This window comes from Anoplolepis gracilipes, chromosome 16 (assembly GCF_047496725.1).
Source record: "Anoplolepis gracilipes chromosome 16, ASM4749672v1, whole genome shotgun sequence".
Taxonomy (NCBI): Eukaryota; Metazoa; Arthropoda; class Insecta; order Hymenoptera; family Formicidae; genus Anoplolepis; species Anoplolepis gracilipes.
Genome location: NC_132985.1, coordinates 4,652,065 through 4,678,052, shown reverse-complemented (window position 1 = coordinate 4,678,052; position 25,988 = coordinate 4,652,065). Strand labels below are relative to the sequence as shown.

The following is a 25,988-nucleotide window of genomic DNA, read 5'->3' as shown; positions in this document are numbered from 1 at the left end:
ACGCAGTGGTCCAAGACACACTGTGTAATACTTAACGAATAAGAATCTTCTATGGCCTGAGATAGCGCAATAACTCTCGCGAATTATCTTTCGAAGGACGTCGGGAAATATCGAAGTATGCGAATTACACAATCGCGCCTCGTGTTATCCAATCGATTCGATGTAATGTGCATTTAAGTGGATTCGCGCGATACATGAGAAATAAAACATTATTGAACAGCTTCCTAGCTTTCGAATAAATGTTAGATTGCTCTTTGATTCATTTCATTTTTATCTCGAAAATGTTTGTTTTTTTTTTTTTTAATATTTTAATGGCAATTGAAATGTAATTAGTTGTGATGTCACGCGTTTGATTTATTTACCGTGCGTAGACGGATCGAATTAACATGCCACAATATTTACACCATAATTATCTTTATATAAATTAATTTGAAAATTCCAGAAAACATTATTCAATTTTGTTATCTCAATATTTAATCAATTAAAAAATAATCAAGAATTTTATAATATAAATCTAGACTTTTTTTCACTATCGATAATATTTTCCTGTTTAATGAAGGGTTTGAGTTTTATTGATTGCGGGAAAAAAAACATGAAATTATGTGTTAAAAATTATACTTGCCAGTGTAATCAAATGACATTTTTATAGTCCCGCTTTAGTTTAGTCACCTAAATGTTTCATGCAGAAAATATATTATTTGACACATGACAACTTTTTATTATTCGATTTAATCTAAAAAAAAGTTAACATTAAAAAAAAAAAAAAGATTACAGGTTTTCTAAACTCTTGTCTGAGAACTTTTAATGTATAGCGTTAATTAGCAACCGTTGAGGATGCACGATCCTACCATGTAGTGGTTAGCTCCTCAAGATTCCGGGCCGTTGGAAGCATCATTAAAATAGATGCACAACCTGCGCACGTCTACTTGTACATTGTAAATGCGGCTGTAACGTGTAAGGCGTGCTATCAAGCGCAGTTCCAAGCTAATTGCTATGCGCAAAATTCGTAGCTCGCCTCGGGACATTCTTCTCAAGGTCGCAAAGAATGGCTTTCCTTAAGGCCAAGAGAATCGTCCTAGCTTCTTTCGCTATTCCTTCGATTCTTCACTAATTTAACGAGATCTTTTAATGCAAGCGCAACGAGATTACGTAAGCTACACGAAAGATAATTCAACGTCAAGAAAGGTAAAACGTGAGACACGCGGTGCTTTTACGTTCTCGAACAGCTGGCGGCGTTTTGACAGCGCCAGACGTATCGCGATTAATCGGTATCGGACTGAGCGCCGTATTAAATCGCGTCGTTAAATCGGCACGCATTCGCGGTTACAGCCTCCCGGTTAAAGCATCCTCCCCGATTGACGCATCCCTCAGGATTTCCTTTTTTTTTTTCATGGTGATTTCTTGCGCTCGCTACGCTCCGTCAGAGAACCGTGTAAAGACCGGCCACAAAACTCAGGTACATACTCGTCGTACAAGATCTCGCTGAAACTATAACTATGAACGCCATAAAGTCCCGACGTTCGAATACAGGATGAACAAGGAAAGACGCTCGCTCTTTTACTTCCAACGATCTGACGCATCGTCGTCATTAGACGGAATACCTGGCGTACAAAGAGAAGAGTATGATGCGCGTTAAAAAAGAGGAGAAAGCGCGCAAATAACGACAATAAATCTAAATGACGCGGAAAAGGCTAGAATTTAACGAAAGGAAAGAAACATTCAATTAAAGTTGGCAAGCTTTTTATGAAAAAAAACTATCTTACATCGGTTAAGTAAAATCTAGATTAGCAAGATTAGCATATCTAGCAGTAAAATAGCGGCGGTATTATGCAGGATAAAAAAATAAGCATTCAGAATTGACGATGTTTAACCGATCGCGTGACAATTAGACGTCTGATGAAAACCAGTTGGCGGTTATTAATTAGAAAAGAGAGAAGAAAAGCGCGATGTCATCACAACTTCTCGAAGGAAGACGGCCGTGCACAGTTGGATGGCACTTGGCGACACGAAGGTGTCTAACACCTGTTGACGGACGCAGCCTCGCCTTCGGACGCATTCGAGAAGGTTGGTACTGTTAGACCAATTGAATGATCGACATCCTTTAAGGTCACCTACTCTCAAAACACTTATCGCGATGGACGACTCTTCGCATACTAGGACAACGGTGGAATCAGCAACGCTGAATAGACGAGCTTTCCTTCGACATGAGGCGCATAATGCTTATGAAGAATTTAGTTGGTAACTCTTCTATCGGCAGTCTCATGATCGTCAAATTAATCGCGAATAAAATTCATCGCGCAGTAAACGGTTACTTTTAACGAGAAGCTCCGTGCAATTTTAGCGATATTAATTTGATAAAATCGACAATTAGCAGGCGATTATTAAGATGCGAATGATCGTCGGATTCCTCGATGCGGGAATTCCTCGAGCTGCGTAAAACCGATTAGAACCCCTCTCCTTCTCTCTCGAGATGGCTGTTACAGTGAAAACTGATAGACGTTTACCCGCGAGCAACCACCGTGGATGAGCGCTTCTCTATCTCTTTCTCTTTCCCTGCCTCTCTGCGGTTCAACATTTTTCACGAAGTCGCTCGCATCGGGTCGATCGAGGCACGGGGATTAATTAAAAGCAGGCGGACTAACGAAGGCAGGGAAAGAAGACTCTCGCAGAACCGGTCTAAATGCAAGATGGCGTGAGTATTATCGATTTGTCATCGGTTGATAAAAATCGGCAAGACCCAGGCTAGACTCGTCCTTCTTTTTTCCCTTTTGTTTTTATCGCCTCTTTTCTCTCGACGCACGTTACATCTCCTCGTTACATCGACTTACCATAGCACCGTGGATTTGATAAACCGTTATCGTCAAAAAGCCGCTTATAAATCGATACAAGAAAAATAAATATACATAATTCATATTCGGCCAGGATAAACCTATGCGTGTTATTTTTTCCTCGTTGTTTTCTGAATCCGCCGATTTCATTGGCTTTATAATTTATTATTTTTCGAATATTAATTTTGATATCAAAAAGTATGCGAATGATTAATTAAAAAACTCGAGCTATGCGGTGACCATTCGCGTTACATTGAACAAGTCACAATAATCTTAAAAATTAAATAATTCAGTTATTAGTTAATTAATTTAAATAGTAATAGTTAATTAAATTTAATTTAATTAATAATTATATAATTTCACGGCTTTTCATGAGAGACGCGTGATTAACCTGCTCGACCCATGTATCCATAATTATATCCGAGGTAAAAAAAAAAAAAAAATGTGCGTGACGCTTTAATAAATAAAACTTTGATAATATCTCAAGTATCAAGTGTCAAGAGTTGAACTGTACGACATATAAAGCATAGAACTTGTCAGACGTTCAGAAATCAATAAATGCGAATATCGTTAGCGCAAGAATCAAGTATCTAACAGTACCATTGTACGTCGGGAAAAATCAAGCATCTTTATACACGGTCAAAGTTCGCGTTGCGAAATGTTGCCACGTGGTATCGTCGGGTCTCCGAAGGGTTAATCAGTATACGGAGATTGATAGGCTCGCGAAACGCAAAAGCGCCGGGATAAATCGACGCAGAGGTATTTATCTGTAATTAAGTCGGTCGCAATTAAAGGCGACCATCGATCAAAAATTATTATTTGCTATTTCAGGCGGATACGCGAATCCTCCGCCGCGCCGGCTCGTATTAATGAACGTTGCTGCGCGTGCGCGCGCGCGCGCGGGGAGTAGAAGGGCTGCGACGAGAGCAAGTGAGCGAGACGAAGGAGGAGGAATCATAAATCTGTATAATTGACAGGTCCCGCTGAAAACGTTCGTGCGGCATAGATGCTCGGACGGATAGCCGGACTAATAACGCGCTCTGCCCGCCCGCTAATAATCTACGAACGCGTGTAATGGCCGCTTTGAAGAAAATGCCATCTTCCCATATAATATTCGCGAAGCAAGAGGCGGCACTTGCAACAAAAAAATTAATGCCCATGTAAAACAAAACTAACATTAATCGGAAGGAGGTATGCTGATCACGCCTGCAATTAACACCTCGGGGCAAAAAATCCAAGAGAGAGAGAGAGAGAGAGAGAGAGAGGAAAGTACGTGATCTTTCTCGCGTGTGTGCGCGAGATATTCAGTCTCTAATTCGTCGGCATCTTACAAGTTGGAATTACCATCGTCGTCGCGCACGAGCCCTACGTGGCACGAATACACGCGAGGAGAGAGAAACATTCGTCGAATATGTTTGCAAAGATCCCCGCGAGGCCGGTGCATGGTAATTTAATTCGAGATCAAAGATCGATCTATCCTTTGGTACAGAGGGAAAGCGGACCTCTGCGCGTGAATAAAAAATCCACGTGAAATTATGTATCTGTCAAATAGCCGGAATCCACGTGAACTTATTCCGATTCTTGATTTAAATATCGCTTATATAGATGCGTCCGTATAGATCGGCCGTGTGTTAGTGTTTCTAAGCTCGGTTATTACTGAAACTACTGTAATCAGTGCTAATATGCAGGCTGGTCGGTACTAAGAATTAACAATTTCCGCTAACCTGGGACTCTCCCAGTGCTGACGTTGCAACCAGCAACACTGTGTGGTGAATCAATAAAATTGTAAATACTGGACTCCGTGGAGGAAAAACAATGAAAGGATCTATTTATCGCGATAATTATGCAGACGCCCGCGCGACCTGGGAAGTGCATGATTAAATTTTTATGTATCGTAATAGATCGCAAAGTGTAATGTACGATAATGATGTATCGCATTCTTTTACGCGGTGCAAAAACAAAATTACTCTATCAACGTCGGCGTCAACCTTAATTGCAATCTAACAAGAGAAATTCTAGACTACGAACTAATTACAACATGTACGAGGAAGGTGTTAAAATTGATATAATTTGTTTCCGGGTTGTAATTTTTAGCTAAAAATTTGAAATAAAAATTTGCATCACAGATTTACTAGATCCCCATCAAAATTTGATCGTGTTGAATCAAACTTTTGAGCAAATAATCCTTTTGTAAACGAAAATTATGATTTAAAAAATTTTCTAAAATTAACATACATTTAAAAAATCATAGAAATACTATAAAAAATATAGAAAGTATTATAATTATAGAGAGAGAAAAGATAATAAACTTCGCTGATTGCAGCATTAAAAAAATTTAATACTTAGATTATTCTCTGTGTGCATAAGTTACAAAGTTTTATTTATTTTTTCTATCTATAAAACAAGATCAAAATAATTATATATAGAGCTTGCAATAATTTTACTTATATATATATATATATATATATATATATATATATATGTTTATTTATTTATTTATATTAATATAAACTTTATATCATTTATATATTTATCCAAAAGTTAATTATACATCATAAAACATATATAGTAGAATGGACATTGGTCCTCGTCGGCAAGCAAAAATAAAAAATAAAATAGTGTACAATAAATGTAGTATAATATGTATAAAATATAGTCATCAACAAGAAAGCAGGATATCTTAATATGCGTGAATTCATTTTCTTGCATTCATTCATAAAAGGCTTTTTAATCCTCGTATAAATAACGTATCATCGTGCATAAATATACCTAGGAAAGCGAGTTTTATGGAGAGTTTAAATTATATTGATCCGCATCACTTGCCGCTTAATGCACTGAATGATACTGCTCGTTTGCACTACCTAGCTGCCTACTTATACGAGAGACTGCCGTTTAAATACCTTGTGTAATGTATCTTCTTTCCATCGTGAAGAAGCTGGATGGTATTTCCGTGCGTGGACAAGCGACACCAACGGTATATACTGCCTACAATCACGTACGTCGTTTTGCTCGACGACGCCGTCGTGCTCGTCGAGCTGTCGAGACAACTGTTTACTTGTGTATGCCGCAATATTTATATGCTTGGTAAACAATTGAATTGACGTTGACTGAATCAATACAGCACGTATTGCTTTACGAAACTGTCACTAAACGATTATACTGTATATATTTTATGATATACAAATGATATAGAGTTTATATAAATATAAATAAATATATAAATAAAATTATTGCAAGCTTCATATGTAAGTATATTTCGATCCCGTTTTATAGGCAGAAAAAATACATAAAATTTGGCAACTTATATATACGGAGAAATTGTATTCTGGACAAAACACCTTAAGGCATTCCATGTGATTTTGATTATCAATCATTCTCTCGTATAAGAAAAAAACCACAAATATAAATTTTTTATTCTAAATAATATTTGAAAAATGACATCCGTTGTGTAGAGACAATATTTGTACATATAATTTATTAGAGGAGTACTAAACTTACTATTAATATAATAAGCATTAATCTTTTTAATGTAAACTATAAAACTAATTTTACGGGATAAGATTTGATAGAATCGAAGACTGGCGAGATAAAAAAAGTTTTAATGATTAATAGATTGTCCTTAATGCACGAATCTGACAGAGAAATGATAATAATAAAATTCTTTCTCTATCTCTACGTGTCAGATCGAATTCTTTTCTCCCCTATTCCCCGATATATCGCCAAATATATAAACAAGAATATGAACGCGTAGCTCTTTCCTATATATATATATATATATATATATATATATATATATATATATATATATATACCTGAGTTTATATATGTATATATATCTCTAATTCAAATGTTACTTTGAAACGTTAACAGCGCCACGTTATAAAATTATTTATAATCCTTATACATATTACCAACGAACAGAAATGGTATTCAACATGGGAGTTGCTTCACCGACTGCAGATATGTAATCTTTAACCAAGAGAGACGTCAGTGAAAAGAGATCATCGAAGACACTAAGAATTAACAAGCTGTTTTTCCTCGATACATTAACTTTTACTATATGACATGTCCCACGTGTGTTTGTCAACTTATATAAAATTTTTATAAAAAAGACTACAAGTCAGTACAATAGTTGACTACATAATTTCTTTTTCAATATTAAAATTCTTCCGTTGAACCCAAACATTTTTATACCGAGTTTTACACCAAATGTTAGATGATACTTTTTTTAATCTATGTAATATCGAATAATAAAAAGTAATCTATCTAAAAGTAAAATAAAATAAGAAAAAATTTGCTTTGCTATCATAATCCAACGTAATTCCAATAAGAAAACAGAAATTTTAAGTTTCGTTGCTTAAGTTTTTTTTTCATGTTATAGCCCTAAAACCTAATATAAAAAAGTAAAGCAATATAAAATACTTGTGCACTATTCTGTTGATTATTTGTTTATTAAATTTGTTCATTAAATTACTTGATCTATTTATATATAATGTTTCTTTTTTTTTACTTATAAAATGAAAAATATTTAAAACAAGAATCGCTGACAAAATTTCACAACAAAATTGATGCAAATAGAAAAAATACAAAATAAATTGTTTGTATTAATTGCATTACAATCTTGGCTTTCTTTTACAACTTCTTTTAGACTATTAAAAAATTGTAATTATATATTTTAATAAATTTTAAAAGATTTCGATACGCGAGAGTAATTTTCTTGTGTAATTTTTCTAATATATAGGAGTATTTGATGATTGAGAAATCTTTTTAATAATATAGAAGAAAACCATGCGACAATATCGGTACGACATTGTCGACGATTCTCAACAAGGTGGCCGATATCAAGCCGAAAATATATAGAATGGTCTACTCCAAATTTAGATCAGTACATAGTAAAATCATACCAGAGTGACGCGAAGCGCAGAATGCGGGACAGTTCCATCGGTTTTTCTTCTCAATAGTTCGAGAAATTTCTACCGAACAGAGATTTCAGTTTGTTCGTGCAATCTAGCTGCAAATGCATTGCATCGCATCGAAACGATGAGAGAATATAGCTGCTGATACGCGCTTGTGTAGCAGACATTCAGGTAAAAGTGGTGAAGTTTTTAGTATACCAAAAATATTTCTCTAATATCAGAATGTTTAATTCGTTAAAATTTATAATTATATTACAAAAAATTAAATCGTACCTATAGCTTTATAAATGTAGTGTGTAATAAAAATAAACGTATATTAGAAAAGAAGAAACAATTAACAATTACTAAAGTTTAAAAAGCTAAACAAGCAAAAATTTAAAGACAATAAAAAATAAAAATTTAGTGATATATGCCATCTGACGGACAATACACGAATTATTTGCGTGTGATAAGCGAATCTGAAATAAATGTTCCACATTTCCACACATCTAACAATAAGGTTCATACCTTAATTAGTTTAGAGCTTTGGAGTAATCAAGTCGCTTTGCGTACATAGTCGCACAGGTACATAAATATTTGATATCGCGCTAATAATTTTCGCTGTTCTAATTAATAGATACAACAAATCTTGCACAAGTTGTAGCAGAAACTTACCTTTACTTTGCAGGCCACTTATTAAAATGGATCGACAGCGTCTCTTTTTGATTGCATTAGCATTATTAGTGCTGGCAACACGCAGTCATGGTATCACGCGACCCATCAAAATCGGTAAGTAGTACGCTCATCCTAGGAAAATAGAAGAAAAACATCGTTACCAATAATTTCAAGTATTTTTATAATAATATAATAACCGGTTTGTTCAAAAGAATTTAGGAAAATTAACACAAACTAAAAATAATCTATCTATCTATGTAAAAAGTGTTCTAATATATTGCTTTATGTCGCGACTTTTAAATATGTTTAATTAAACAAAAATCAGAAAATATTAACTGTCAATGTTCTATTTTTCTCTCTTTCTATATATACATAACGGATTATTATAAATAACACTAAATAATTATTTAATGAAATAAAAAAGTACGATTCAACAAATTAATTTTTGCACGAAAAGAATGAGAAATATTTTAATGATGTTTGAGATAAAATTGGCTTAGCATGTGTTATTCATTACTTTATATTGATCCGACACGTGTAACGTAAATTAAAAGTTTTACGTGATCATCAGCTATTAGTCAAACAAATATTATATTCACGAATACAATTACGGATGCAAAATTAATTGCAATTATACATATATATATTTGTCAATTTTTAAATCCTTAATCACCGAATATAAATCTATTCGTTAAAAATTGATTGCATTTATAAAATTTTCACAATTACATAAATATCAATTATATATGCAGAGTATTCCGTAAGAGTAATCGTAATTAATATTACAAATGGAAAAATAATAATTTTACATGAAAAAATAAATTAAAATTGATATCTTTTTAAACTAATTTCTTTTTAAAATTTTAACATTAAATTTAGATACTTCTTTTTAAAATTTAGAAAATTTTAATTTTTACTATAAATCTTTTCAAATAAAAAATGACTCTCTATTGTATGAACTTATATCATATATATATATCATCAGGTGCAATCTTTCACAAAGGCGATGAGGATCATAAGACCACGTTTGAAAGAGCAATATTCGAGACAAGAGACGAACATCTTGCACCCGCGTTCGAATTCGTGCCTTTAATAAAATATGTAGAAGATGATACCGATAGCTTTAAAACTGCGGCAATTGGTGAGTAAACGTAAATAAAAAAATCAATCATTGTAAATCACGAACATTGTGCGTATGAAACTGAAGCTCATCTTTATTCATGTAAATTCATTAATTGTTGAGAGTTTTGGCTTTATTTTTAATAGTCTTAAAATTCTTAATAAACAAATAGTTCTGGGCATTAAATATAAAAAATGATTTAGGCAAAACTAAGATGCTCAAGTTCAAGCTGTGTCTCACTCTGTCTTCTGACAATTTTTTAAACATTTATTGTCAGATGTTAAGCGTTTGAGAGTCCTACAATAATTCAACAAAAAGTTGTATGTAAAAAATAATAGAATATTATTTAAATAAATCAGATTGCCCGAGACACCAATGTATAAGCATCGAGATGAAACGCCGGTCGTATAGTTCTATCAACTTTAAATGAAATTTCGTGTCAGTCTGTAATCGCACTTTTAATTTCCAGAGAGGATTCTACATAAAAATACATTAGAAAATATATTCGAATATTTATTAAATAAATTAGATCATCCGAGACATTAGACGTGCGTAAGTACCGAGATAAGATACTAGTAGTATTTCGATAGATCTATCATCTTTAAATCAGATTTTGTGTTATTCTGCACTTTCGAAACAGAGTTCTATATAAAAATTATTAGAATATTTATATTCTATTGAGCAAATTAAAGAGCTCAAGACGCCGAACGTATAACACAAAAATCTGATTTAAAGCCGACAGATCGAAATACAACCCACGTGTCATTTGGTATTTATATCCGGCAATCTAAATTTGTTTAATTAATATTCTAATAGTTTTTACGCATAGAATTTTTTGAAGAACTATTGTAGATTTCTGAAGCGTTTACAATCTGACAGGAAACGTTAAACGATGTAAAAAAAGATCGTCTATAAGCATACAAATATCGTGAATTAAAAAAATCTATAAAGAAAAACTCCGTATTAAATATCTGCTTTAACTTTGACCATATCTGATTTATATCTGCTTATTTGATGTTATATGTATTCTCTTTCATAATCATAACCTATTTTATTCCATCTAGCTTGCGAGCTTCTCGAGGAAGGTGTGGCAGCTATTTTCGGGCCTGCAAGCCCGCATACTCGCGGAATAGTCGCAAGCATTGCCGCGCGATACGACATACCGCATATCGAATATGTTTGGCGGGAAAGTGAGGGAGTAGAAGCAGAGGCAGAAAATAAAAATCCGTCAATGACCATAAATGTGTTCCCGGACAGCGAGATGGTCAGCCAGGTCAGTCGTCAAAAGTATTTCACTCAGAAAGTGATTTTGTTGATGCGAAGCGTATATCAGCAGCGTGTGTAATGCGTTAAATCACAGTAATATTGTTTATTTATTAAAAATATTTACATTGATAAAATTGCCTAGGTTATCGCCGACGTTGTCAACTCGATGAAATGGCAGCAAGGCTTCGTAGCGATTTATGAAAATAACGATGGATTGTCGCGCATTCAAAAGGCTCTGACGTTGAAACGAGAAAAGAAGAGTTCTGTTGCAATTCGACAATTGGGAAATGGACCAGATTTTCGCCCGCTGCTTAAAGAAATACGCAATTTTTCTGTGTGCAATATCCTCATTGATGTCACACCGGAAAAGATCATTGACGTTCTTCAGCAGGCGAAAGAAATTAAACTACTTGCAGATTATTGCAATTTCGTTATAACATATTTGGTATTAAATAATAAAAAATTTACAAATCTTATTAGAGAGTTTTAAAAAATAGTATAAATTAAAAATTCTGACAAAGCTCATACAAGTTAAATAAATAATGTTTGTATAATGTTATAAAAAATAGATAAAATGCAATTACGAGAAAAAATTAAAATTATGTTACATTTAATAATACTGCAAAGTTATAAGAGAATAATAAACAATTCCAGCAAATCTGCTGCATTGTTTAAGAAATTATATAAACTATACAATTGAGGAATCTATTGAATAATTTGTGAAGAAAAATTGTGTCGAGAAAAAAAACATTACACGATTAATTTTTTAAATGACTAAAACATTTAAAATACATGAACATAAACCATTTTTGAAGTAATCTTTCTATTGAAATTGTAGGATTCATCCAAACTACCTATCCCCAATATACGAAATGGCACCACTGCCAATATCACTGGATTAAGCTTGACGGAAAATGATGTAGAAGGTATTAACAAGGTAAATATGTAAGCATTTTTAAGTAGCAATAAATAAAATGACATACTCGTCATGAGAGAGAGAATATTCAAAAATTTCACCGTATATTTAACTCTTATTGACAAAAAATAAGGAAATAAAAATTACACATTACTCGTTTGGATCTTCTTAAATTACTCATTTTTAATAACAAGATTCTTTTTGTTTTATTTTCTTAAGTTAATTAATTATTGGATAATTTAATTAAGATAAATAACAAATATATCTTAAACAAAACATTTTAATTATAAATATAATAATTTCAAATTTATAACAAGAAACAACTCTCTACCTCGCTACCGGCTAATTATTTATTTAACGTTTTAATATTTACATTGAATTAAATATTTTATATTAAACAGAATTTTTAGACTAGTCAGTTTTTAAATTTGGTCACTTGACTATTTACAATTTTGATGCAGATAGATTCAGCAATTCTCTATGATGCGGTATTTATGTTGAATAAAGCGATGGAGATCCTAAATACGAGAAACATTGATGAGGAATCTATAATGATTGATCCTGTACCACTCTCTTGTGAAGGAACTCAAAAATATCAAGCGGGTCCCAATATTACGAGCACCATACGAGAGGTAAGTTCTTCTACGACTCTGTCTTATTACTCGATAGAAAAAATCCGTTTAAGCTTTTTAAAATATAAACAACTTATCAAAATTTTAAAACAACGAATAATAGATTAATATTTCAAAAAGTACTAAATAAAAGTATTCATTATGTTCAGTACGTGCTTTTTATCAGACTTTGTGTAAATATAACACTACTTGTCCTAAAAACTACTTATTTCATTGTTTATGTGTATGTCAAGCAAAACCATTATAATAATTCATATAATATAATAAATATTTAATTTCTTATTATTTCTTCTATCAAAAGTTTATTTCACAATTAAAAGTCAGATTCTCGAAAAAAAATCTCACATTTGTTTTAATATGATTTTGAAGGTAAAGTTTGTCAAAAATCTTTTGTTACATGTTTACAAAGTACTTTATAGAGATATCATCAAAAGTCATAAGTTGCTAAGATTGAGTGAACGCTTAATGGAAAAATATTGTAAAAGAATTTTATAGGAAATACTTTTTAATTAAGATAAATTAAGAGAAGATGTTAAGAATATATTGTTAGATAAAAATAAAATGATATAACAGTTGAGTCAAAATAATTATAAATATTTTTATAGAAAAAACATTTCAAAATTATTTTATGTAATCATTAAATATGTTGGAAATAATTGGCATAATAGAGATTTTCCTTTGATCGATTGAAACTTAAACAATCATATTTTTAATATATGTTTAAATTTAAATTAATTATATATCCGCAACAATAAATAAATTTTGGTTACAGTTATCAAAGATGGGAAAGATAACAGGCGTTATGAATATTGATGAATACGGCCGTCGACGGGATTTTACCATTCAAATACTAGATTTTCGACCTGATGTGATAAAAACAGGTTTCTGGGACTTGAAGGGTGGTCTGCAACGTATACGAACAGAGAAGGAACTCGAAAGCTATTTGTATAAATCTATTCAAGACAAGATATTTAAAATTAGCACTAGAGAAGTTCGTAATATCGTTAAATCATTATCTGATAATGTTATAATTTATTTTTAAATTAATAGGTCACATTAGCTATCAAAATAACAGTATTTTATAAGATTATATCTCACTGCCTAAACAAATGCGAATCTTAAATAATTATATTGCATGTCAAATATTATTCAAGAAAAAAAGATACTGGTAACAAAGAAAAAAAGTGAATTGCAAATTAAATAGAAAACAATATTATCTTCAATAAATAATTTTGCTTTTAATATATGTTAGAGTCTAAAATTAAATACCTTATAATCAGCATAATACAAAATTAAAACCTATGTCATTTACATGAAAAGTAAAATGTTGTGTACACTTAAATTGAGACAAAGAAATCAATGAAATCCGTAATATAAAAGAGAGGTTTCGTAAAACTTCGTTAATAAATCTAATATCATTTTCTACTAAAACTATGTAAAAATGAACAAAATTATGCAATATTGATTTCAAAGCTTTCAAAAATATGTAGAAATTATATTCTCTGATTCAGGGTGCGCCCTATGTAATGGAAGTTGTCGATGGATCATCACGCGGATTTTTAATCGATCAAAAACGCTACGAAGGCTACTGTATCGATTTAATCGAACTTATTGCAAAGGATCTAGGATTTAAATACACGTTCGAGCTTGTGCCTGGAGCGTACAATAATCTAATTAATCGACTTTTGGATCGTGTATGTAAGACGTTTTGTATTCAAAATTCTATTGATATATATAAGAAAATTTAAATTGATTCACAATCATATTAAATTTATCTTTATCAGTTTGTTTAAGCAGAAGAATTTTTCGTTAATAAAACGTAGAATAAAAATGTAAAAATTTAAATCAGTTATTTTCAAATATAATAATTAAAAATTAATAATGTTTCGAAAACTTCATTAAAATTATCTCAATTATTAACATCATTAACATCACTCGACTTTTCTCTCATGAAAATAGATAAATACTTTTGCTCTTCTTTTTCGAATAATTTACTATTACAAATATATTTTTTTTACAGGAATCCGATCTTGCTATTTGCGATTTAACTATAACATATGCACGTGAATCCATTGTGGATTTTAGTATGCCGTTCATGAATCTTGGTACCAATATTTTTTGAGCAACATATTTTTGAGAATAATAACATTAACATACATATATATATACACAATACAAATTCTTTTTAAAAAATAGATTACAAAAAATAAACTATAAATAAGATGCCACAAAAAGTCATAATGTGACAATAAAAAATAAAATATAATTAAGTTTATCTATTATCTAATCGATATCATGCATTATCTAAAAACAAGATTAATGACAATATTATATTCAATTTGCTGCATTTATATATTATATTGTGTAGGTATAAGTATCATATTCAGCAAGCCAGAGGAGAAGAAACCAGATTTGTTTTCATTTTTGTCGCCATTGAGTACAGATGTCTGGATGTACATGATGACAGCATATCTGGCTGTTTCGATAATGCTTTTTTTGCAAGCAAGGTAAAAAATTATCAATCTTAAATGATATATATTTTATTTGTCCACTGAAGATATCCATACACAATTATGAGAAATTATTTCCCAAATATACATACCTATATTAAAATCAATGATAAACGAAAAAGAAAATTATTGCCGAAAATATAATAAATACTTTGTAATCTTTTTTAAAGAATGGCACCTGATGAATGGGACAATCCACATCCATGTAATGCCGACCCTGAAGAATTGGAAAATAATTTTGACCTGAAGAACAGCTTATGGCTCACCATTGGCTCTCTTATGCAACAAGGCTCCGATATACTTCCCAAGTAGGTTTTTTTGATAATATTATCAGTAAATTAAATTTAATAATATTATATCAGTAAATTAATTTTAATAATATTTTTAAAATCATTTTAATAATATTTCAGTAAATTAAATAAGATTATAAGAATATTATCAGCAAATATTCACATATATTGAGAATATACAAAATTACTTTTTAAACTAAATTTTTTATGTCCTTTTTAACCCGCTCTCTCTCTCTCTCTTTCGCTATATATTTATGTGTAATAATATCCTTTAATAGCATTTTGTATACATATAGATTCCAATCATTGTGTTTTAAATAGCGAGATTAATTTACATACTTTAAATTGACTGCAAATTGGATATTGTTTCATTAGCAATTTGATAATTTGTATTAATTTAATAAGTTACATTATTAATCAAAATTTACGCTTTTCAGAGTTATTTATTTACAATTTAAAATTCATTAATTATTTTTAGAGCGCCATCAATTCGTATGCTTGCGAGTATGTGGTGGTTCTTCACGTTAATCATGATCTCCTCTTATACGGCGAATTTAGCAGCTTTTCTCACTGCGGAGAAGATGGACACGCCTATCAAAGGGGTTGAAGACTTAGCGAAACAAACCAAGATTAAGTATGGATCTGTCAAAGGTGGTTCAACAGCAGCATTTTTCAGGGTTAGCAATAACTATCGTTATATTTGAATATTACATTAAAATTACTACAAATATAGAATAATTCGATATTGTTTATTTAACTAATACGTTTATATATAATATTAATATTATTGATAAAACGATATTGGATTCAATTATCAGGACTCAAATTATTCGACATATAAACGTATGTATTCAGCAATGATTGAATCGAGACCAAGTGTATTCGAAGACACCAATAAGGAAGGTAAGTTATTGTAATCACGCAGAAAATCTAGTATTTATCTTTCTGTTCGGATATCTTATATTTCCATATAGAGTGAGACAATTAAACCAAAATATCTAACAATAAGTATTTCCTATAATAATTTCTATAATAATGCTCTTGAATAAATAAAAAAAAAAAAAAATCTTGAAATGAGAGAAAGAACATGATTTTAAAAGAAACAATCTTTCTGGATTTTTAATCCTGTTTTTAAAAGGTGTCGATCGAGTTGTCAAAAGCAAACGACAATACGCTTTTCTAATGGAAAGTACGACTATTGAGTATGAATTGGAAAGAAACTGCGATATTGAAAAGATCGGTGGTTTGATTGACAACAAAGGATACGGCATTGCACTTCCAAGAAGTAAGGGCAAAAGCAATTTTAAAGAAACATTCTACGATGATCGAATAACTATACTAATTAGTTTTCTCATTTCTCTTTATCTTTATATAAACGAATCATCGTTTTATATTTCCCACAGATTCTCCATACAGAACGCCGATTAATGCTGCGATTTTAAAACTTGGCGAAAAAGGATTATTACAACGATTAAAGACTCGTTGGTGGAAAGAAAGGGGTGGCGGTTTATGCGTAAAGGATGCAGCGGATAAAGCCAATAGTAGCGAATTAGACATGTCCAACGTTGGAGGCGTTTTTCTCGTTTTAATGATCGGTTGCGGAGCTTCCTTTGTCATCGCCATTTTTGAATTCCTTTGGAATATACGAAAAGTCGCTGTGAGAGAAAAAGTAAGATTTTTCCTTATCATACTTTTCGTTATTTTTGTATTTTGTTTAAAATTAAAATTCTGCAATAACTGTTACAAAATAAATTTTATTTTCTTTAACGATATTTAGTGTTTTAATATAAAAATAGGATTTATCGTTATTGTTCTTTTTGTTGCAAATTAACTTATAAAACAAGAAAATGTAAAATATATATACGAGAATTACTTATACGTCAGCGTAATAAATTTAACATGCCAATTAAATCGCCGCACATCGTTATTGCTGTAGTATGTTAAGAAATTATTAATTACTCTCTTTTGTTATACAGATTACACCAGGAGAAGCACTAATAGCCGAGCTGAAATTCGCAGTGAATATTTGGGCAACGAAGAAACCCGTTAAAATCGCTAAGAGCAGCAGCAGCAGCGCAAGTTCTTTAGAAGGTGGACTTGGTAGAGCTGCATCTACGGCTCGTTCTATCGTTGGTTCTTTTTTACGTCTTGACATGCTCGACAAATTCGATAAAGATCCTAACACGAATAATCGTAGTAATGATCGTAAGATTAATTAATTGCTATCCTGCATTTTCAGAATTCTATAAAGAGATATGGTATGTATTGAAGAAATGTATTATATAAAAATGGTATAATTAAGTATATAAATATATATGTATAGATTGAATTATATATTTATTATAATTTGGGCAACCAAAAAAGGAACGTTTTTCTATTTGTTAAACTACAGAGACAAATATATATACCTATGTATATTTCTATATCTTGCAATCTTCTGTACTCAATAAAATTAAAATGTCGACTGAAACAACGCAATATTGTTGTTTCACGAGAATATCAGTAGAAAACAATATTATATGTATATGATTTTATTGAAAAGCTTTTATAAGATCGTATGGCTTAGGATAGTTTATATAAATAGAGAAAAATTAATATCAATGTATTTCTTATCAAAATAAACACATTTTATTCTTTGCGAAATTTTCAAAAATGCATCCGAGATATTTTAATTTTTAATAAGCAAAAACACGTTTTTATATTTTAATGAAAAATAAGATAGTATTAATTTTTGCTTGTCTATCTGATTGTGAGACATATATAAATATGTAATCTAAACGTAATTGTTTGCATCTTATAAACCTTGAAAACCACCTACGTATAAAATACAGCTAAATAATATAATTTATTTTTTACAAAAATTATTTGTAATTGAAAAATGTTTTGTTCTATTTTTAGTACCTGTAGTATATAAAGACAAAAAAATTTGTCAGAAGTGGGATTCGAACCCACGCCCACAGAAGTGGACTGCGACCTGAACGCAGCGCCTTAGACCGCTCGGCCATCCTGACTCTAGAGTCAGTTTCGTAAAGAATGCATAAGTAAGTATTCCAAAATTGAAACACATTAAAGGAGATGTCACTATATAAAAAAAATAATATTTTAACTACTATAATAAAAAAAATTTGTTATTAATATTAAATGAATAGTATTAAATAATTAACTCTTACTCCATACTGTTTTTTTGGTACCCTTTAACATATTTTCGATGCGTTTATTAATACGTAAAGTGTTTCAAAAAATTTATATATCTTCTTATTACTTTTAAATAAAAACTACAATAGTAATAAATTTGACAAATAATTTACTAATAGTTTACTTATAAGTTTTTTACGCTAAATTTGCTTTATTATATTACAATTTAGAAAGAGTAATTTTATTTAATATTAAAGAAACCGCGGACTCTATCTTATGTTTTTATTTTAAATTGTAACTTAATGATAAGAATAATTTATCACAATAATCTGTGCTATAAATATTGTTATAGTACATGTGAATACAAAATATTTATATCAAAAAAAGATTTTTAAAAAGTATATTAAAATAAAAAAGAATATAATCAACTATGAGATTAAAAATAACTAATGATTAATTTTAGTTGTAACTCATAAATATTAATTTAAAATATCAGTGTATACTTTATAAAATCTTTTATAATTTATGTATTATCAACGAAAAGAAAATGACGTTTAAATGGCATTTGCTTAACCGACTGCAGATATGCCTCTTTTGAACGTCGGTTAGAAGAAAATCTTAGCGAAGCACGTTGTAGAGTAGAGAAAGAAAGCTTTTCCCTTGATATATTGACTTTCACTTCCGTATTTAAAGACTGGCATACTCCACGTGCGTTCCGCATCGTTAGTACGTAACAGTTGTACCAATATGTTGTCTAATTTACTTAACATTCCCTTACTGAATATAAAATACTATAGATAATTAATTATATATATATTTAATTACAATAATTCTGATTATTTTTTTAAAGACGGTTTGTTTTAAACATAAATATAAATTCTTAGTATATACGAGACAATTATAATCATTAATTCTTTTATTTTTAATTTTATTATTAAAAAGCAATTTTATTATATTATTAAACGACTTATGTTTTTCTATTTAAACTTTCTAATAAAAAATATGACACATTGTCTTTTAAAAACTGTCATATAATCAATCTAAATCACATATGTGTATATGAAAGATAACGTCAATTCTCCTGAGCACTACTTATCTTCGAAATAGTGTAGATTCCCTTTTATACATAGTATAATATCTGTGGTATTTCTTGACTATCTATACTTCAGACTACTATTCAGATCAGCGCTTTTTCTCGAGAGCGAAGGGGATGTGTTTATGTACTGACCAGTTTGACGAGATAGTATAAGACTCTGCCTATTTAAAGGTAACTACTCATTAAAAACTTCCCTGGCATGGTCCATCCTTTGACCGTAAAGGCGACTTGGTGACAGTTTGCACATATGGCTAACTTATGATTTTAATAGTTATATATATATATATATATATATATATATAGATAGAGAGAGAGAGAGAGAGAGGGGGGAGAAGAGACTCAATTTTGACATAATGTGTACGAATACTTTCGCGGTGAATCGAAAGTAACGAGAGCAAAAGTTCAAAACCGATCTCCGGCTTCCTGATGCAAGGACCGGTTGAAACCCGCGCACGTATGCAGTCGATCATGTAGAAAGCTCAGTTGCATAAGCGACAACAACCGGATTTGCCAGATGTTATTTCCGAGAAAGAGAAGAGAGTATAAAAGTGCTCAGATGATGAAGAGTGACAGACTGAGAAATTCGGAGAAACTTTGGAAACCGCTAATGTACGGCAGAATCGGACGTCGCAACCGAGTGAGAGTCGCTGAAGGTTGTTTGTAACAATTTTAAGAATTGACTTTGTAAATGTTAAAAAAATATATATATATAAGCCGCGTAAGATCACTCGATTACTCAATTTTCACCGAGGAGATCCGGGAATCGCGACATGCTGTTATTACTTTTTTCTCTTCTTGAATCTCTCGTGAGATTTTGAAACAGCGTTCATTACAAGTTTGCAAAATACGAGAGACGTATTATTCTGATACACGTACAGCAAAATACAGAAAAAAAGAAAAAAAAAAATAAAAGATCAGAAATATATACTTTCGATCACGAATTGGGAAGTAATTCTTTCCAGGAAAAAAAATTTTTTTAGCTGTTATTTTTTTTATAAAAAATTTCCAGCTCGCTGAACTTTCTTTTTAGAAATCAGTAAGAATCAATTTGTTTATATATCGATGTGAGATGTTGTACAACGGTTCGATGAATTTTACAAACTCGGGAAGAATATCCGTTTATGTAGCGAAAATCGATTTGCAAAGTATCACACGTTTTACGGTCGTTGCATCTGAGACGCGAGAGTCTCGGTTGTCATCAATTCCCTCACCGCAATACGAAAGAAGGAAGATGAAAAATGTATAAAACATACTCCGTACAATACGGACTGCGTACAGGAGAGCTTATCGCTGTGGAAACATGATTCTGCGGTTAATATTATCCCTCTCTTTTTGGCGCAATAAAATTCTATGTGTATAAACAAAACAAAAAAAAAATAGAAGTTTTAAAATATATTTATAATTTTGTGTCAAGCAAATGAATAGAAAAATGCTGATTTAGTGTAAGATAGTTTGAAGCGGTATCTGCTCTCGTAGTCACTATGGAAAATGGAAAAAGCTTAACACTTACTTTCAGATACTAAACTCATATTTCACCTGTTTATAGCTGAGTAAGCCAAATGTTTCTCGAGAAGAAAATTCCCTCTACACTTGGAGCTACTCTTTTCACTATTTTCCAAACTATGCTCTCTAGAAGAGTGTTTGCATCGCGTATTATAATATTTATATATATATATATCACTATGATGTATGTAACAGCTTTAACAGTTTGATGTGTAACACATAATTATGCATAAGTTTAAGTCAATATTTATTAATATAATATTACGTTGTTATATTATTATAATTTTCAATATTCTCAATAACTCATTAGCTATGTATAAAAAAAAGTAATTTAACTTTAATAACTATATATACATATATACATATATATATATATATATATATATATATATATATATATATACACATATATATGCATATGTAATTAATATTAATGATATATATTTATTTATTATAAATACCATTGTGCAATAAAATATGCAAGTGCATTCAGAAATTATGATAATTTCGATAATATCAAAGTTAGATAAATAATATTCAATAATATTTTAAAATATTTTTTTTAATGCATAAAACTTTATCATATAAAACCTTAGTTTAGATTTCAAAAAATGTCTAAACTTTTTTAGAATTTTTAAAATGATTCTAGATTACAAAAATTGACCCAAACACCAATAACGTGTTTAAGATTACAGTATCAAAAAACCTGTTCAATTTGAGAGTTAATATTGTTATTTACCCCAGTTTTTATTCCATGTATAGGACGCAGTGAATAAATTACTAAGATTATTGAATCACAGTTTTTCAACTGCAATTCTTTTGACATTTAAATGAAGTTAATGTTTATTATTTTAATAGCGTAAGAACAAAGAATCCACAAAATATGTATCTATATTTAAAATTGTACTTACTACATTATCACGCGTACATGTTATCCGCATCATCATTGTACTAACTGTGCTTCTCAAATAATAATTTATATTAATGAGATGAATCAGCTTATGTATTAACTTGATTAACATCTGTAAAAATCTGTAAAATTCATACACATTCGAAATATATAGCATGAATAAAAATTTTTTTTAAGGCGATTTAACTAACTAATTAAATAATTCGTTTAATAATATTAATTCAATAATAATTATTTGCTTTACTTTGAAAAATAGATAAAATTATTAATTTTATGCGACATATCAAAAAATTAGATAAGAACAATGAATAATAATGTAATTAAATAGAAATATTGTGTAGAATATTTCCAATTGCATCAACAGCCGATAATCAAAATTTGATGAAAATTGTCTTTATATTTGTAAAGAGAGAGTGATATATTAAAAAAATATAAAATATATACTAATAACATCACAAAAGAAATTGCTCGTTGCAGATGCATCGGGGCAATGCTAATAAGAGTACAATAAATCACATGCGCTCACATTCGTACAAATATAAATGGTATTGATAATATGAAACTAATAAATATATTTGTTTCACCCAACTTTTTTTGCTTTTTGTTGGATTTATTTCACGATAACATGTTTGCCTTACAAAGTTCCTATCAATTTTACTGAAAACATAGAAGTCATACATAGGATTTACCTCTGCATAAAAAACAGTCAATACAAAGTAAATAGAAAATAATAGATTTTGAGAAAAGAAATTTCATCAATCACATTATTTATTTATAAGTTTTTTATATTAACACGTTGACTAAAAATTTTGTACAAGAACAATATTTTGTCATTTATGTTTATTATTATATTTATTATGTTTATTTCATCATTTATATATTTAAAGGTTTAAATTTTTGTGTCATGCAAATTTAAAAAAACTCGAATGTGCCAATTTAGTATAAAATAGTTTTTGAAGCGGTGTCTGGTGTCTTGTGGTTTATTTTCCATAAAGTGGAAAAAACTTAACACTTGTTTTCGGACTAGACTCATATTTCACCTGTTTACAGTTGAGTAAGCCAGATGTCTTGAGAAGAAAATTCCCTCCACGCTTCGAGCTTCTCTTTTCACTATTTTCCAGACCATGCTATCTAGAAGAATGTTCACCTCGTCGATTTCCCCCTTACTTGGCTTCTTGTATTCGCTGCCAATCTCAACCGAGATCAATCATTATACCCTTCTCTCAGCCCTTATTTATTTTATTATTTTAAGTGACAAGACCCTTCCAAGTCAAGGACAAGCGTAAGCTTGTCATTAATAACAACCTTTTTTCCTCGAAATAAATAAGGATGGACTTGTTCAGTACATCTATGTATTTAGAACGTTTCGTGAACACAGTATATTGAGCGAATAATTTTCCTCATTAGATATTCAATACCATTCACTGAATGATTTCAGCATTAGCGCGTTTCACGTGTAATGGGAAAATTATTATCATGATGCCGTTTCCTCGGAAACGAGAGAACCTCAAGTAACACAGGACATAATAGGCAATTAATACTCCAATAATAACAATATTATTGGATTGACTATGATTGAACAACTTAATCCCTATCTAATGCGATAATAGGTGAGTATGTACATTGTAAATAGCCTCTAAGCTGCTTGTCTCAAGAATTAAATCCACACGTGATCCTTTTTATCATTTAATCGATTTTCTAAAGAGGGTGGGTACCATGTGCTGATTTTTGCTCAAAAAGTGTAACGTAAGTTACATGTATTTATAGTTTTTTAGTCACTGAATATGAAAATACCCGTTTTATTGGTTTAATCCCGTGGGAAAGTGGATAAAATTTGCCTTAAATCATTGTTTTTTGCAATTTGCATTAAATGAAATAAGTCATTTTTAATAGTAATTCAATTAGTGTCGATTTTGCAATTATTTAATTATTTATATTATTGTTTAGTTTTATAATTTTTTTATTGAAAACTAAAGGAACACTTTTAATAAAACATTTAAAAATGCTAAATCTAATATAAGAAAATCAATATAATTTAAAAATTAAAAACTAAATAGCCAATTTATTCAAGAATCTTAAATCTCATCAAATGTGCAGTTGATAAAAATAATTAAATATTGAGGAGAGAATTTTAAAAATATAAAAAAAGATAGGAATATAGATATTTCGATTTTATGTAACATTAGCGAATCCGATTAACCAAGAAACTGATAAGATTAAGATTCTGATGACGAATAAAACGAAACGCTATACAGTATAACACGAAAAATAATATAATAGGCAAAATCTACTATAAAAAACTTAACGCACCTCTAGATGGAACCTCTATGATAGTGGAAGTTCATTTTAAGATATTTAAAACTGTACAATGTATACAGTTGCATCTGATAAAGTTTAAGATTCTTTAATTAAATTATTTATTTTTTAATTTTTATATTATAATTGATTTTGCCATGTTAGATTTAGTATTTTTAAAATGTTTTATTTTAAAGTGTTTCTTTAATTTTCAGTAAAAGAAATTGTCAAACTAAACTATAATATAAATAATTAAATAATTGCAACAAAATCGACACTAATCGAATTAATATTAAATTAATATTAAAAATGACTTATTTCGACCATTTAAGGCGACTTTTAACCACTTTTCCACGGGCTTAGACTAATAAAACGGATATTTTCGTATTGAGCAACACAAAACCTATAAGAATATATATGTAACTTACGTTACACTTTCTCAGCAAAAATCAGCATATTTTATCCACCTTCCTTATATACGTAATATACATGCATAAAATATGCGGAAAACACTTGTTACAGAATACGTAGATATCTTTCGAGATACTTATCTAATAACCAAAAACACAAACCGGCTGCCTTTTGCGCAACCTACCATAAAAAATAATTGTTGTTACAGTATGAAATGAAAAGTGAGAGATTGGAGCTGTAGTTTTATTATAGAAATTTGAAAAATAAATTGTAGTTTTACGTAAGCAAGTCTCCATATCCGCCTATGTAATATCTCATTGCGTGTGATACCGCGTTATTATTACAATTATGTAAACCCATGCTTTGTTATTAGCCGATTAATTATTAGAAATGGAGCATATCCGATCACGCAGTTTTCTTTCAAGAAATTACGATATTACGCGATGCAAAGCATTGTATCAAGCTTTCGTAAAAAATTTAAAGTACAATTTGCACCAAAGTATTTTATAACAAGAGATATTTATAAAGATATTAAGTGATATAATATTCCGCTAATATTATTATAAAATAGTTATTCGGTCCACCGGGTCTTTTATTGAGCATAGTGGAAAAATCCAACCGGCTCAAACCACATTTCTTTGCGACTCGGAGAAGGAAATGCATTTACGGTGGTAAAGTGCATCGTCGTAAGAGAAAGGGGAACCCGCTGTCGGTGAGCGAACGCGCCGCGGATTTTATTCGCTTCATTCAGTGCGTGATCCTTAAGTCTGTCATATGTGCGGGCACTTCTTCCCAACTTTAGAAGCATCCCCTGTGATTTTTATCTCGTCAACGCCAATCAGTGAAAAAAACGTGAAATCGCAAAGTGAGATCTGACAGACTCTTCTCGATAAAATGAAATTCTCATCGCTTTAACGTTTATTTTTTTAATCAATATATTAATGGAATTTGAAAACACGTCTGATATAATAAACGTTGATATAAATATTTATACCAAAATTTCACATCGAGGTAAAAAGTGGAAAAATCTCACATGTAAAATATTTTAAATATATATATTGAAACAGTCTACCAGAGTTCGTTAAAAAATACGACATTTATTTAACATTTATTTCTATTGATTTATATTAAAATTTCAAAGGTTACGGATATATCGTAAATCATTATATAAAGAAACAACTTTCTACAATTATTATATCTTTTACGCTACTGAAGCTGGCTTATTTGCTAAACCATTGCAATCTCGAAAGCGAATTTGCACGTGGTTGCTCATTAAAATCAGTAGCACGAACAAGCGCGATTCCCTAAATTCTGCACGTTGAATCAGCATTTCCCGCATTCGCATATCTCTTCAAGTATGCTCGAGAATTCAATTGAGTAAACACTCATTACAACGGTATTACCATATCTCACGGAGAAATTGCATCGAGTGCTAAGATGACGAAGATATTCGAAGAACTTAAGAACGACGGAAATCGATGAGCTCGATCTCCTAAAATCTAGTCG

The 25,988-nt window shown here is 30.5% G+C and overlaps 2 protein-coding genes and 1 non-coding gene across 4 annotated transcripts in view; 1 reads left to right on the top strand and 2 right to left on the bottom strand.

The window, feature by feature from the left end:
* Positions 1–5,831, bottom strand: part of Tyn (trynity) — a 99,430-nt gene extending 93,599 nt beyond the window's left edge. The window contains exon 1 of the mRNA XM_072908020.1: positions 5,729–5,831. The gene's annotated coding sequence lies outside the window, so the exon portion shown is untranslated. The remainder of the gene's footprint in view (positions 1–5,728) is intronic.
* Positions 5,832–7,719: 1,888 nt separating this feature from the next.
* LOC140674408 (glutamate receptor ionotropic, kainate 2) lies at positions 7,720–17,721 on the top strand. 2 transcript variants are annotated; one of them, XM_072907913.1, is made up of 17 exons: positions 7,720–7,915; positions 8,412–8,512; positions 9,384–9,539; positions 10,583–10,791; positions 10,927–11,229; positions 11,623–11,721; positions 12,162–12,332; positions 13,105–13,323; positions 13,844–14,026; positions 14,353–14,437; positions 14,701–14,839; positions 15,013–15,150; positions 15,611–15,809; positions 15,951–16,035; positions 16,271–16,417; positions 16,536–16,801; positions 17,109–17,720. In XM_072907913.1, the coding sequence occupies exons 2-17, from the start codon at positions 8,425–8,427 to the stop codon at positions 17,349–17,351; spliced, it is 2,730 nt and encodes a 909-aa protein (XP_072764014.1). In that variant the 5' UTR covers positions 7,720–7,915; positions 8,412–8,424; the 3' UTR covers positions 17,352–17,720. The 2 variants fall into 2 exon arrangements, with proteins under 2 accessions (XP_072764014.1, XP_072764016.1); XM_072907915.1 differs by lacking the exon at positions 7,720–7,915 and adding an exon at positions 8,151–8,308 and having other exon boundaries at positions 17,109–17,721.
* A 338-nt stretch (positions 17,722–18,059) lies between these two features.
* Trnal-cag (transfer RNA leucine (anticodon CAG)) lies at positions 18,060–18,143 on the bottom strand. Its single transcript has one exon. It is a non-coding gene; the product is annotated as a tRNA-Leu (tRNA).
* Between the last annotated feature and the right edge of the window lie 7,845 nt (positions 18,144–25,988).